Genomic DNA, 13901 nt, shown 5'->3' on the forward strand with positions numbered 1-13901 from the left:
CAATCCCTGATCAGTCCCTAGGCTGGATGTTCCCCCAAATCAGTATACATTTCTGTACTCCTCTCTACTCTCCAATTCATTGTTATGTGTTATATATTTTTTTCTTTTCTTGCTGGTGTATCACTAACCCTCCCAGTTCTTCAGAACATGAGGGCTTCCAACAGTAGGTAAGATGGGGAGCTCTGAGGATGACCATCAAAAGCAGGAAGGTAGAATATAATTCCTCTCCATCTGCACTATAAATCTGCCAGGCCCTGGATGTGAAACACGGAGAATCTGAACAATGAGAACACCACGGAGGGCTAAGACATCTTAGCCTATCCCACAACATTCCACCCCAACTCACTGGCATTTTAGAGGCGGGGCCTGGGAAAGGCTTCCATCCTTCCAGGGTTGAGAGCCCAGGGGCTGATCCATGTCTCTCCTTCAGTTGATCCCAATAAAGAGCGGCGGGAGGCAGTGAAAAGGAAGATCACTAAGTACCTGAGGAGGGCAGAGGAGATCTTCAACTGTCACCTGCAGAGGACACTGGGGAGTGGGGCCAGCCCTGGCACGGTAAGGAGAGAAGCTGGATTCCTTAAAGCAATGGCCTCATGTCACGTGTGAGAGGACATGGCAATAATCGCTAGCATGGAGCACTTTGGGGTTTGCAAAGTGCTTTACATATATTCTCTCATTGGAGCCTTACAACAACCCTATGAGATAACATGCTAGTGTTATTCTCTGTTTGATTCTATTTTTGTTTTTTTGTTGTTTTTTTTTTTTTAGTGAGGCAATTGGGGTTAAGTGACTTGCCCAGGGTCACACAGCTAGTAAGTGTTAAGTGTCTGAGGCCAGATTTGAACTCAGGTACTCCTGACTCCAGGGCCAGTGCTCTATCCACTGTGCCACCTAACTGCCCCTCTGTTTGATTCTGATGTCCTCTGCTCTGGTCAGGCCACACCTAGAGTACTGTATTCAGTTCTGGACACAATTTTTTGCGGGGGGGAGGGGCAATAAGGGTTAAGTGACTTGCCCAGGGTCACACAGCTCGTAAGTGTCAAGTGTCTGAAGTCGGATTTGAACTCAGGTCCTCCCGAATCCGGGGCCGGTGCTTTATCCACTGAGCCAAATAGCTACCCCTATTCTCATTTTACAGATAAGGAAACTGGGGTGTAGAGGGGTTAGGTGACTTACCTGGGGTCACTTAGCTAATAAGTATCTTAGGCAAGATTAGAATTCGGGCCTTCCTGACTCTATCCAGCTCTCTATCTACTATGCCACCCAGCTGCCTAATTATTCTCCTAATATAACCTTGCATATTCTCCCAATACAACCCATGTGTCAGCCACTTGTCCACTTGGTAGGGGGGGCATTTTTCATTTCTCTTGGCTCAAAGTTCACATCCCAGGAACCCATGTATATATGGGGGATCCCTGTAAACAGAGGCAGATTTCTCACAATTGCTTAAAAGAATGCTAAAAAGGAAAAAAAAAAAGAGAGACCCTCAAATAGGCAAGCTACCATTGTGGTACAGTGGATAGAGCGCTGGCCCTGGAGTCAAGAGGACTTGAATTCAAATTTAGCCTCAGGCACTTCCTAGCTGTGTGACCCTGGGCAAGTCACTTAACCCTGATTGCCTCAGTTTCCTCATCGGTCAAATGAGCTGAAGAAGGAAATGGCAAACCACTCCGCTATCTCTGCCAAGAAAACCCTAAATGGGATAATGATGAGTCAGACAACTGAACAACACCATTAATTGTGAAGATATATGTGTGTGTGTACATGTATATGTATATGTATACACACATATTTATATATATAAATCCCCAGAGTCATTTAAAGATCTAAACATAAGTTCTCCTTTGATGAAAGGGCAAAGAGCCTCGGATGTGGAGTCAAAGACCTGAGTTTGAATTTCATCTCTGTCACATGTTTGACCTTAGAAGTCACTTAGATGCTCTGGGCTTGTTTCCTCATTTGTAAGATGCTGAGCTCAAATCAGCCCAATAGCCCCCCAAGCCCAATCTCTGCCCACTGTCCTCTGCTGGTCAGAAGAGAGCAGAGGTTGAGGTAGCTTTCATTCTCTGTCTTCAGGGCTGTAGACTCAGAACTGGAGGGGACCTCAAAGGTCATCTAATCCAGCTTCCTATTTATACACGTTAGGAAACTGTGGCCCAGCTCCATACACTGTAGTTTCTCAGGCCAAGTGGGAACAAACCTCAGCTGATAGCCAATATTCTGGTGTCATCTCCCCTGGTGACAATCAGAGGTAAACTCTCCAGGGGCTTCTTCCTTCCTTGGGATTCCCACAGCTTTACTTACATCTTGTTGGGTTGTTTTTTTCTTCGGTCTCTGGCCCAATGCATCTCAGGCATTCCCCCTAGAGTATGCCATTCACTCTCTATGATGTCTCCTGGGCAAAGGGAAAGGGACCTATCCAAACCATCAACAGACCCACAATCTAAGGGCCTGGCCAGCTTTGTTTGTTTGTTTGTTTTTAATTTTTTGGTGGGGCAATGAGGGTTAAGTGACTTGCCCAGGGTCACATAGCTAGAAAGTGTCAAGGGTCTGAGGTCACATTTGAACTCAGGTCCTCCTAAATCCAGGGCCGGTGCTTTATCCACTGTGCCATCTAGCTGCCCCTCCCTGGCCAGCTTTAAAAAAAATGGGAGCCTGTAGTTAGCAGAGAGGCAAGATGCTGTTGTGAGTCGACCCATCCTCTCCTCTCCATTCCAACAAAGTGAAGGGCTCATAGACTTAAGAGAGACAGAAGTATGGGGGGCAGCTAGGTGGCGCAGTGGACAGAGCACCGGCTCTGGATTCAGGAGGACTTGAGTTCAAATGTGACCTCAGACACTTGACACTTACTAGCTGTGTGACCTTGGGCAAGTCACTTAACCCCAGTTGCCTTACCAAAAGAGAGAGAGAGAGAGAGAGAGAGAGAGAGAGAGAGAGAGAGAGAGAAATACGGACATGAGGCAGACATGCAGCGTCTGCCTTGCTGGCATCCTTTAAGTCTCAGATAAAACCCTGCCTTGCCTTCAAGAAGCCTTGCCAGATTCTTCTTAATGCTTGCACCTCCCCTCTGAAATCACCTCTCATCGCCCTGTATGTTGCTGGTATTATACAGAGCTGTTTGCACTTGTCTCTCCCATTAGACAGTGAGCTCCTTGAGGCCAGAGGCTATTTTGCCTTTCATTATATCCCCAGTGCTTAGCAAACTGCCAAATGGTTAATAAGTGCTTTTGGATTGACTTCCGGGGGTAATTGAATTGCATACATCCTTATCCCAGGTTGGAAGCTTTCAGCTCAGTAGCTCGGGCAACTTCCCACTAAGCCTGGCCCCTAAGTGTCATCTCAGAGAAGGAAGACTCTTGGGAAGGAGCCTTCAAAGAAGAAGCTTTTGTAGGTACCCTTATCTGGAGGGCAGTATAAAGAGGAGGCAGTTAGGGGCACATCTCAGCGGTCAACCAAGGCAGCCACTGTCATCCTTTTTTTTTTTTTTTTTGACAGGGCAATGAGGGTTAAGTGACTTGCCCAGGGTCACACAGCTAGTAAGTGTCAAATGTCTGAGGTCGGATTTGAACTCAGGTCCTCCTGAATCCAGGGCCAGTGCTTTATCCACTGTGCCACCTAGCTGCCCCCACTGTCATACTTTTAAAAAAGGTGTGACTCTCAAGCTAGAAGGAACCTTAAAAGCCATCTGCTTCAACTTCCTCATTTTACAGTTGAGAAAACTGAGGCTTGGGGGCAGCTAGGTGGCGCAGTGGATAAAGCACCGGCTCTGGATTCAGGAGGACCTGAGTTCAAATGTGACAGGTCACTTAACCCCCATTGCCCTGCAAAAAATTTTTTTTAATAAAATAAAATTTTTTTAAAATAGAGAAAACTGAAGCCTTTAGAAATTAAGTCACTTGCCCAAGGTCACATGTGTAGTGAGCATCCGAGGCAGGATTTGAACCCAGGTCCATCTGATTCCAGAGCCAGTGTTCTTTCCATTGTAGAACTCAGTTTTCAGGACCAACCAAGCAGGCCACCAAACAAATACCCTATTCTTCCATCCATTACATATTTATTGAGTTCCTACTATGTGTAAGGCACTGTTTTGGGCTCTGAAACAACCCCTGGGGCAGATGGGTACAACTGGGGAGACATATATAGATGGCAGCCCCTCAAGTTTCTAAATTCCCTCCGCCTCTAACTTCAATTCAACTAAATCATTTTTTAGGTGCCTACTATGTGTAAGGCACTGCTCTAGACAGTGGGGATACAAAAAATTGATTATGTCTTCCTGAGAGGATAGAACACACACAGAGAAGTAAATACAAAGGAATTTGGAGGCAGGGGAGTAGAAAGTTCTGATAAACGAGGAGCCTGGGAAGGTCTGCATGTAGGAGGTGGGGTCTGAGCTCAGTCTGAAGAGAAAGGATTCCAAGAGGCATAGGTGAGGATGGGAGGCATTCCAGGCATGAGGGACGGCCCACACAAGGACCCAGAGGTAGGAGATGGATGTCACAAACAGGCAACAGCAAGTAGACCAGCCTGGCGGGAATGTACAATTAGTGAGGGGAAGTAACATAGAGTAAATCAGTCTAGAAAGATGGGCTGGAACCAGATCTTGGATGGCTTTATGCCAGCAAACAGAAATTTGTGTTTTTTCCTAGAGGCAAGAGGGAGCCAGCCTGACGACATGAAAGTGAGGCCCTCGGCCTGTCGCTCAGGCTCAAGGCCTCATGTCTCCCCATCTCTCATTTCCCCACTCAGGGCTTCAGCAGCCTGAGGCTCCGGCCCATTCGCACCTTGAGCTCGGCAGTGGAGAACCTGAGGTGTTGTAAAGTAGTGGGGGTCATCGAAAAGGTAAGTGGGTTGTTCCTCTTTGGAGAAACTACTTCTTGAAGTTACTGGAGGTGGGGGAAGGGCCACCGGGAAGAAGGTGGTTCTTTAGTTAAGAGCAGTTTCCCATCCCCAAGAGGAAACCAGAGAATGGTCACCCTAAGGAGAGAGACCAAGATGGAGGCCGGACTTCCCTACCAGCCTTCTGGGGATCCTGTCCCAAAGAGACACTTTTTTTCAGACTCCCTCCCATACACCCCTAGGAGGGGAGAACACTAGAGTAGCCAAGAGTCAGACAATAGCAGCTCCACAGACACAGAGCAACATGCTCCCACCAAGAAGTCAAGCAGAAACTGGAGAAGATGCTATTTGTGCCTAGGAAATCCTGCCAATTTTCACTTCAATAATCTGCAGGCTGGCTTCCTCCCACTTCCCACAGCCACCCATCACCTCCCCGTCCCCCCCACCCCCACCCAGGAGCTTGTCCAAGGTTGCCTAGCCAAGAAGAAGGCACGAGGCTTTACTGCCCTAGGATGCTCTCCCTTCTGGAGAGCATAGAGCCGATTCTCCACCATCTAGCTTGTGGATTATCCGGGCCCTTGGCTTCTCTCTACCTCTCTTCTCCCACTGCCCACCTTTTGACCATTTTCTCTCCAGGGACTGGGCAGGGAGAGAGCAGAAGATGAAATTCCAAACACTCCCTTTGGCTACTTGTTAGAATTAGTTGGGGAGGAGGAGGAGAAGGACAAAACTCTCAGTTCAAAGGAGATTTTTTTGGATCATACATAAATTAAATTCCTCCATGTTTTTTCCTGTACCCTGATATCATGGATAATAAAGACTTAGTTATCCTATCAAGAGTCCAAAGTACGGTGTAGGCCTCTGAGCAGTAGAACACAGCGTACTATCCTTTACATACAAAGATGTTGTCCTAAGGAAAACAACTTGGTATAGTGGAAAGAAGACCGGATGGGCAGGAGGGAGGAGGGGAAGGAGGTCAGAAAACCTGGGTTAAAATCTTGGCTCTGCCATTAACAAGCTTTGTGGCCTTGGAGAAATCACCTCACTCCTCTGGGTCTTAGTTTTAGTGGACTGTAGGCTTGACGTGAATCAGCAGTATGGAATGGTAGCCAAAAAAATCTGATGTGAACTTGAGCTGCATTGAGAGGATTCCAAGGATCAGTAGGTGATGGTCCCCCTGTATTCTGCCCTAGTCATAGCACAGCTGGAATATTGTGTTTTGTTTTGGGCACCATAGTTTATGAAGGATATTGATATAGTTGGAGAGCATCCAGAGGAAGACAACCAAGATGGCAAAAGGCCTTGAGTTCAAGCCAAATGAGAACTGATTAAAGAGATGGGGCATGTTCGGACTAGAAAAGAGAAGACTCAGGGAACATGAGAGCTATGTCCAAGTATTTGAAGGACTGTCATGAGGAAGAGGGATTGGATTGGTTCCATTTGGCCCTACAGGGAAGAACTAAGAGAAACGGGTGGAATTTAAAGGCAGATTTAGGCTTGACTTTAGGAAGAACTTCCCGGCAATTAGAGATGTACCAATGTGGAATAAGTTGCTTCCAGAGGTAGTGGGTTCCCTCTTCTTAAAAATCTCTAGGCAAAAGCTGGATGAAAGGGGCAGCTAGGTGGCGCAGTGGATAGAGCACCAGCCCTGGAGTCAGGAGGACCTGAGTTCAAATCCAGACTCAGACACTTAACATTTACTAGCTGTGTGACCCTGGGCAAGTCACTTAACCCCAATTGCCTCACTTAAAAAAAAAAAAAAGCTGGATGATTGCCTATGAAATATGTTACAGTGGGGATTCCTTTCAGATTGGACTCCGTGGTTGCTGAGATCCTTTTCACCCTCTAAAATCTGTGTTTCTGTGACTCAGTTCTTTCATCTGTCTAATGAAGGGATTGGCTTAGGGGAACTCGGAGGTGTCTCTAGTTCTAACAATCTATAATTCTCTACTAACTCACCATCAGTAGGATAGGTTTTTAGACAGGGTTACTAGATCAGGAGAATGCTGTAGACATGATATGCCAAGATTTGGTATCTGACCTCATGGTGAGATACTTGTTGACAAGTTGGAAACATTTGGGCTGAATAATAGTTCACTTAGGTAGATTCATTTATTCATTAACTCATTAATTAATTAGTTCATTCATTCATTCATTTATCTATCTATCCCTTTATCTATTTATTTATTCATTCACTCATCCATTTATTTATTTATCTGCTTATTTATTCACTCATTTATTTATTCATTCATTCATTTATTTTGTTCAGAATTTGTATTTTCCCAAATTACATGTAAAAACAAATTTTGACATCAATTTTTTTTGGGGGGGGACAGGACAATTGGAGTTAAGTGACTTGCTGAATGTCACACAGCTAGTAAGTGTCAAGTGTCTGAGTCCAGATTTGAACTCAGGTTCTCCTGAGTCCAGGACTGGTGCTCTATCCACTGCACCACCTTGCTGCCCCTTGATATCAATTTTTTTTTAATTGTGTTTGGGGGCAGCTAGGTGGCACAATGGATAAAGCAGGGGCCCTGGATTCAGGAGAACCAGCTTCAGACACTTGACACTTACTAGCTGTGTGACCCTGAGCAAGTCACTTAACCCTCATTGCCCCCACAAAAAGATAAAATAAAATAATTAAATTAAATTTAAAATTGTGTTCCAATTTCTCCTCCTTCTCCCTCCCTTCCCACCCCCACCCCCAAGAACTCAAGCAATTCAATATAAGTTATACATGAGTAGTCATGCAAAACATTTCCACATTAGCCAGGCTGTGAAAGAAAACAAACAAAAACAAAACTTCAGATAAAGGAACTAACAAAAAATATGCTTCAATCTTTATTCAGATACCATAAGTTCTTTCTCTGTAGTTGGATTGCATTTTTCATAAGTCCTCCAGAGTTGTCTTGCATCATTGCACTGCTGAAAATAACCAAGTCATTCACAGCAGATCATCTTACACTATTGCTGTTATTTTGTATACAATGCATTTCACTCTGCATCAGTTCATGTAGGTCTAAATTATCAAACTAAACTTTTTCCTTCTTTTTTTTTGGGGGGGGGGTGGAGCAATGAGGGTTAAGTGACTTACCCAGAATTACACAGCTAGTAAGTGTCAAGTGTCTGAGCTCAGATTTGAACTCAGGTCCTTCTGAATCCAGGACTGGGATGCCACCTAGCTGCTCTGTCCAGTTAGGTGGATTTAGGACATATAGAATGACGAGGTTCAAAGAGTCGTGGTGTCAACTAAGATGGAGGTCAACAGTGCAGTGCTCCTGAGATGGGACCTTGGCCTCAAGCCATTCAACATTTTAATTAGTAACTTGTGTGAAGGCCTATGCTTATCACATTTGCAAATGACAATCAAGGAGTAATGCAAAGACAACATGCTCCCCCCTCCACAATGTTGAGAGACAGCTTGGTGGAGCCCACAGAGTCAGGGGACACCTCAAGGTTACTGCTGACCAAGGCAAGTGGTATGGTGTGTCCTCTCATGTAAATTGTCACCCGCATGTAATTTGGAGGAGGATAACAGTGATTGGCTCTTCCCGTACCAGAACTGTCTAGCATGCTTTTATTTGTATTTCCAGTATTAACTCTGGTGCCTATGCTACAGTAAGAATTTAATAAATTCTCTACTCATCTCTCTCTATACCTATCTATCTCTATACCTCTTAACATATCTTCTTTTATCTACCTATCTTCCTAACTTTCTGTGTACCACTGTGTGCAATAATGATAAGAGACAGGAAACCATCACTAGGATTATTTTAGACAGATGGATGGGGGTGGGATTCTCATCTAAACACCAGTGAAGAATAAAAAAAAATAATAATATTCCTCCCCATCCAAAATCCAGACTGGTTTGGAAATGTATATTGTCTGCCCTGCCCCAGCCTGGCTGTGCTTCTGACTCAACCTTAGGAAATGTATATTACTCTTTCTTTGGACTCTTGATTTATTTTGTTTTTAATCTCTCTGCTTAAAACTGTTTCTGCTTATGAACTAAAGCTAGCTTGGGAATATTATCATAATAAGATGCTTTAAAGTGCTTATGATTTCCATTGATAGTCACCACCCCTGCCACCTCCCCAAACCTCATGCTGTGGAGGGATATGTCCCTGCTTTCTACCTGGACTCACACTTTCCCCCCAAACCTCACTCTCCAATGATAACATTAATCACAAAAGGAAGGTTAACAAACAATAGTTTTCTTTATGTAAAGAAGGGAATTAAACAATAGTGATGAAAGAAGAGAAAGCATAAAGGGAGGGGTAAAGTTTATGAATCCATGTAGCCTGTACTGAGTACTGCTAATTATGACAGAAATTGCCTTTTATCGATTTAGGATCCTTCCCCTCATGGGGAAGAGGGTAAGGCAAAAACTTTGGGGAATTGATAAATTGATGGAAAGTGCTTCTTTTCCTGACTTGAAGTCATAGGAGAAGAAAATTGTCTCTGAGGGGTCACTTAAATCATCTTACCAACCATGATCTGCATCAGTCCAGTAATTCATTCATCAGCTACAGAAGCAGCAAAAACAATGGCCCCTGGCCTCAGTCTCCCCACAGAGAGGAAGAGAAGGAGAGCACAAATCCAGGATCCAGGCCAGAACTTGACCCTGGCATGTCCACATGGTCCAAAGATGGTGAACAAACTCCTGAGTTCTCATTCTCACCTCAGGTCAACCTCTTCCACCATCTTTCTTCCAAAAATCTTCAAATAGCCCATCCTAGAAATATCAGTTCCAAGCAGTCAATGAACATTTATTAAGCACTTACTGTATATCTGGCACTGTGCTATGTAAGTTGCCTTACAAAGAAAACTTACTGGGGACAGCTAGGTGGCACAGTGGATAAAGCACCAGCCCTGGATTCAGGAGGACCTAAGTTCAAATCCGGATTCAGACACTTGACATTTACTTAGCTGTGTGACCCTGGGCAAGTCACTTAACCCTCATTGCCCTGCGAAAGAAAGAAGGAAGGAAGGAAAGAAAGAAAGAAAGAAAGAAAGAAAGAAAGAAAGAAAGAAAGAAAGAAAGAAAGAAAGAAAGAAAGAAAGAAAGAAAGAAAGAAAGAAAGAAAGAAAGAAAGAAAGAAAACTTACCCTCAAGGAGTCCACATTCTATCAGGCTAATCCAAAGATTATCAAAATATTTAAATATATTTTTATATCTTCCTTTTAGAAGATGGAAGATTATCATTTCAACAGTAAGGGAAACTGAAAAAAGTCTCCTGCAGAAGACAGAATTCAAGCTGAGTCTTGAAGGAGGGAAAGTCATGAGGTAAAGGTGAGGAGGGAGAGCATTCAGGTCCAAAAGCATGGAATGTTATGGGGTAGGAGGAAGATAGCAAGCTGGCCTGTGTGGATGGATGACTACCTAGAGATTAGGACAGAGTAAGAAGGCTAGAAAGGTAGGAAGAAATAGAGTGGCGGAGGGCTTTAAAAGCCAAATGGAAGATTTTATATTTGGTCCCGGAGACAATAGGAGCTACTGGATTTTATTGAGGAGGAAGATCATACCTGTGCTTTAGGAAGATTATTTTGTTAGTTGAGTGAAAGATAGACCGGAACAGGGAGAGACATGAGGCAAGGAGAACAAGCAGAAGGCTATTGACTTCTGTCTAGGTAGAAAATGATGAAGGCCCCCAGCAGGATAGCAGTTGTGTAACTGGAGAGAAGATAATATGTAGGTGGGGTTGTGGTGGTGGTGGTGATGGTGGTGGTTGTTAAGATAGAGCCAAGGAGAGGGCAGCTGGATGGCACAGTGGATAAAGCACTGGCCCTGGATTCAGGAGGACCTGAGTTCAAATACGGCCTCAGAGACTTGACACTTACTAGCTGTGTGACCCTGGGCAAGTCATTTAATCCTCATTGCCCTGAAAAAGAAAAAAAGGATAGAGCCAAGAGGGCAGCTGGGTGGTGCAGTGGATAAAGCACCAGCCCTGGATTCAGGAGGACCTGAGTTCAAATCTGGCCTCAAATACTTGACATTTACTAGCTGTGTGACCCTGGGTAAGTCACTTAACCCTCATCACACCTCAAAAAAAAAGAGCCAAAAAGACTTGACAACAGATTGGATATATGGGGTGAGTATAAGTGAGAAGTTTAGTATGACATAGAGATTGTGAGCCTGGAGGATTAGGAGAATGGTGGTGTCCTCAACAAAAATAAGGACGTTCAGAAAAGGGAAGTTTAGAGGGTGAGATGGAGAAGATAATGAGTTCTATTTTTGACATATGGAGAGTTAGAGCAATCCAAAAAGTGAGGACTATGAGGCAGCTTTCAATCACTTATAAAAATGGGGTTAGGGCAGCTAGGTGGCGCAGTGGATAAAGCACCGGCCCTGGATTCAGGAGTACTTGAGTTCAAATCCAACCTCAGACACTTGACACTTACTAGCTGTGTGACCCTGGGCAAGTCACTTAACCCCCACTGCCCTGCAAAAAAAAAAAAAAAGAAAGAAAGAAAAAAGATGGGGTCGACGTGTTAATTGAGATAAGTTCAAAGGTGAAGAGAAGACAACCCTTGGAACACACTTAGGATTAACAAGTGTGACTTGGGTAAAGATCCTGCAAAGGAGATTCAGAAGGAGCATTTAGAGAGGCAGAGGGTGATATCCTGAAAACACAGAAGGGAGATTGCATCCAGAAGAGAGTGAATGATAGTGTCAAAGGCTGCAGGGAGGTACAGGGGGATCTGGATTGAGAAAAGTCTACTAGATTTAGCAAATAAGAGATTACTGGTATGTTTGGAGAGAGCAGTTTGTTGAATGACGAGATTGGAAGCCAGATTTGTAGAGGTTGTTGAAGAGAGTGAGAAGAGATGAAGTGAAGGCACCAATCATAGATAGCTTTCTCAAGGAGTTAAGCTATGTAGGAGAGAAGAGATATTAGAAAATAGCTAACAGGGATAGTTGGATCAAATGAGAGTTTTTAAGGATGGGAAAAATATGGGCAAGTTTGTAGGAAGCAGAGAAGCAACCAGTAGATAGTGAGAGATTGGAGAGAGAAAGTAGGGATAATAATAAGGAAAATTTGCTAGGAAAGATGGGACAGGATGGGGTTAGGGTGCATGCGGAGGAGACGGCCTTGGCAGGGAAAAGGGTCACCTCTTCATGTGAGATGTGGTGAAAGAGTCTGAGTAAAGTGAGACAAAGAGAGTCAAGAAAGAGATAGGTCTTGGGAAATTGCCTCCATTTTTTCATCAAATGATGAAATTTGTCCTCATAGGGGAAAGGATAGCATGGGAGGTTTAAGAAGAGATGGATAAAAAGGTTTGCAATAGCTGCTTTGGTGAATGAGGGAGCAACTCAAATAGGGAGATGTAAAAAGATTGCCTTGCTGCAGTGAGAACCCAGTTGGGATTATGCAATAACAATTTGTAGTAGACCTAATCTAGCATGATTTCATGAGTTTTCTCTAGCAGGATGTGAAGAGAACGGAAGGCAGCAGTTGCTGGTAGTGATCCAAGGCTGGGATTTGGCAAGACATGATCAGTCAAGCAAGGGATTCATATATAAAAGATATAGGGGGGCAGCTAGATGGCGCAGTGGATAAAGCACTGGCCCTGGATTCAGGAGGACCTGAGTTCAAATCCGACCTCAGACACTTGACACTTACTAGTTGTGTGACCCTGAGCAAGTCACTTAACCCTCATTGCCCTGCAAAAAAGCAAAAAAGCAAAAACAAAACAAAAATAAAAGATATATGGTTCACCAAGGGGTCAAGACAGGAAAGAGAATAGAACAAAACCCGGGCAGGGGTGAAAGCCTAAAAAAGGACATAGGAGTAGAGGGACTGGAGGTCATGTTGAGAATGAAGAAGAGGGTTAGGGCTCATAAGGCAGAGGAAAATGCAATGATAACAGATTATGATGAGTTGAAGGAATTCCTAAATTCATGAGCATGGAAGCCCAACACTTTGGGCCAATGGCAAGGTCTAAGGTATTGTATAATATGGGGGGGTGGGGGGTGTAGCTTAGGTAGAGTGGAGGAATAGGCGATGGGAACTAAGTAGATTGAGAACTGGGAAGTTAAGAGGTATTTGTAGGAGGTCAGGAGATGAGGTGGAGAGGGACTGTGAGCCAGGCATAGAACTCACTTAGGAAGGAAGGGAGGAGAGAGGAACAAGTCCATATAAAAATTTGCATAGCATAAATATAAAGCCAGTAAATACAAATAGCTACAAAGACGTGAAATGCAATGTTGCTTGGGGAGGAAGACACCAGCAGCTGGGGGAGGGGGATTCAGGATAGACAACTGAAACCTATTTCCAACCTCTTCTCCCACTGCCACCATATAATATTGTGCCATGAGATGTTCAGGTTTAAGACCTCTTTGTTGTTATTCGGTCATGTCCAACTCTCTGTGACCCCATTTGGGGGCATTCTTGGCAAAGATACTTGATTGGTTTGCCATTTCCTTCTCCAGCTCATTTGACAGACGAGGAAATTAAGGCAAACAGGGTTATGTGACTTGCCCAGGGTCACACACCTAGTAAGTGTCTGAGGTGAGATTGGAACTCATGAAGATGAGTTTTCCTGATTCCAAGCCCAGTGCTCTAACCACTGAACCACCTAGCTATGCCTCTAGAGCAGGATATCTCAGATTTTTTTTTCCCAGGGGTGTGATGGTTTGGGAATAATACCCTACAAGAGAATAGAATCTTTTCAAGCAACTCATCGACAAGCATTATTTTTTTTCTTTTTTAAGAAAATAAATTTTATAGAGACCCTTTGTTTTTTTGTTTGTTTTTTTTAGTGAGGCAATTGGGGTTAAGTGACTTGCCCAGGGTCACACACCTAGTAAGTGTTAAGTGTCCTTCCGAGGCCAGATTTGAACTCAGGTACTCCTGACTCCAGGGCCAGGCACTCTGTTAGGTGTCGGGGACAGAAATACAAAGAATGAAATAATCCCTACTCCCAAGCAGTTTATATTCTTACATAAATATATGTAGACACATATGTATACACATGTATGTATATGTGTACATACAGACTAAATAGAAAGCTAAGAACTACAAACAAATACAAGTTTGTGAGGGAGGTCACTAGGAGTTGGG

General features: G+C 44.0%; 1 protein-coding gene across 2 annotated transcripts in view; it reads left to right on the plus strand.

The window, feature by feature from the left end:
* The window catches only part of RPS6KL1 (ribosomal protein S6 kinase like 1), a 43970-nt gene that overhangs the window by 7041 nt on the left and 23028 nt on the right, over positions 1-13901 (plus strand). The window contains exons 3-4 of one of the 2 annotated variants that reach the window (XM_043989934.1): positions 431-555; positions 4747-4839. In XM_043989934.1, the coding sequence (XP_043845869.1) occupies positions 431-555; positions 4747-4839 (218 nt within the window). The remainder of the gene's footprint in view (positions 1-430; positions 556-4746; positions 4840-13901) is intronic. The other variant, XM_043989935.1, reaches the window with a different exon arrangement.

The sequence above is a fragment of the Dromiciops gliroides genome, chromosome 2 (assembly GCF_019393635.1).
Source record: "Dromiciops gliroides isolate mDroGli1 chromosome 2, mDroGli1.pri, whole genome shotgun sequence".
NCBI classification, from domain to species: domain Eukaryota; kingdom Metazoa; phylum Chordata; class Mammalia; order Microbiotheria; family Microbiotheriidae; genus Dromiciops; species Dromiciops gliroides.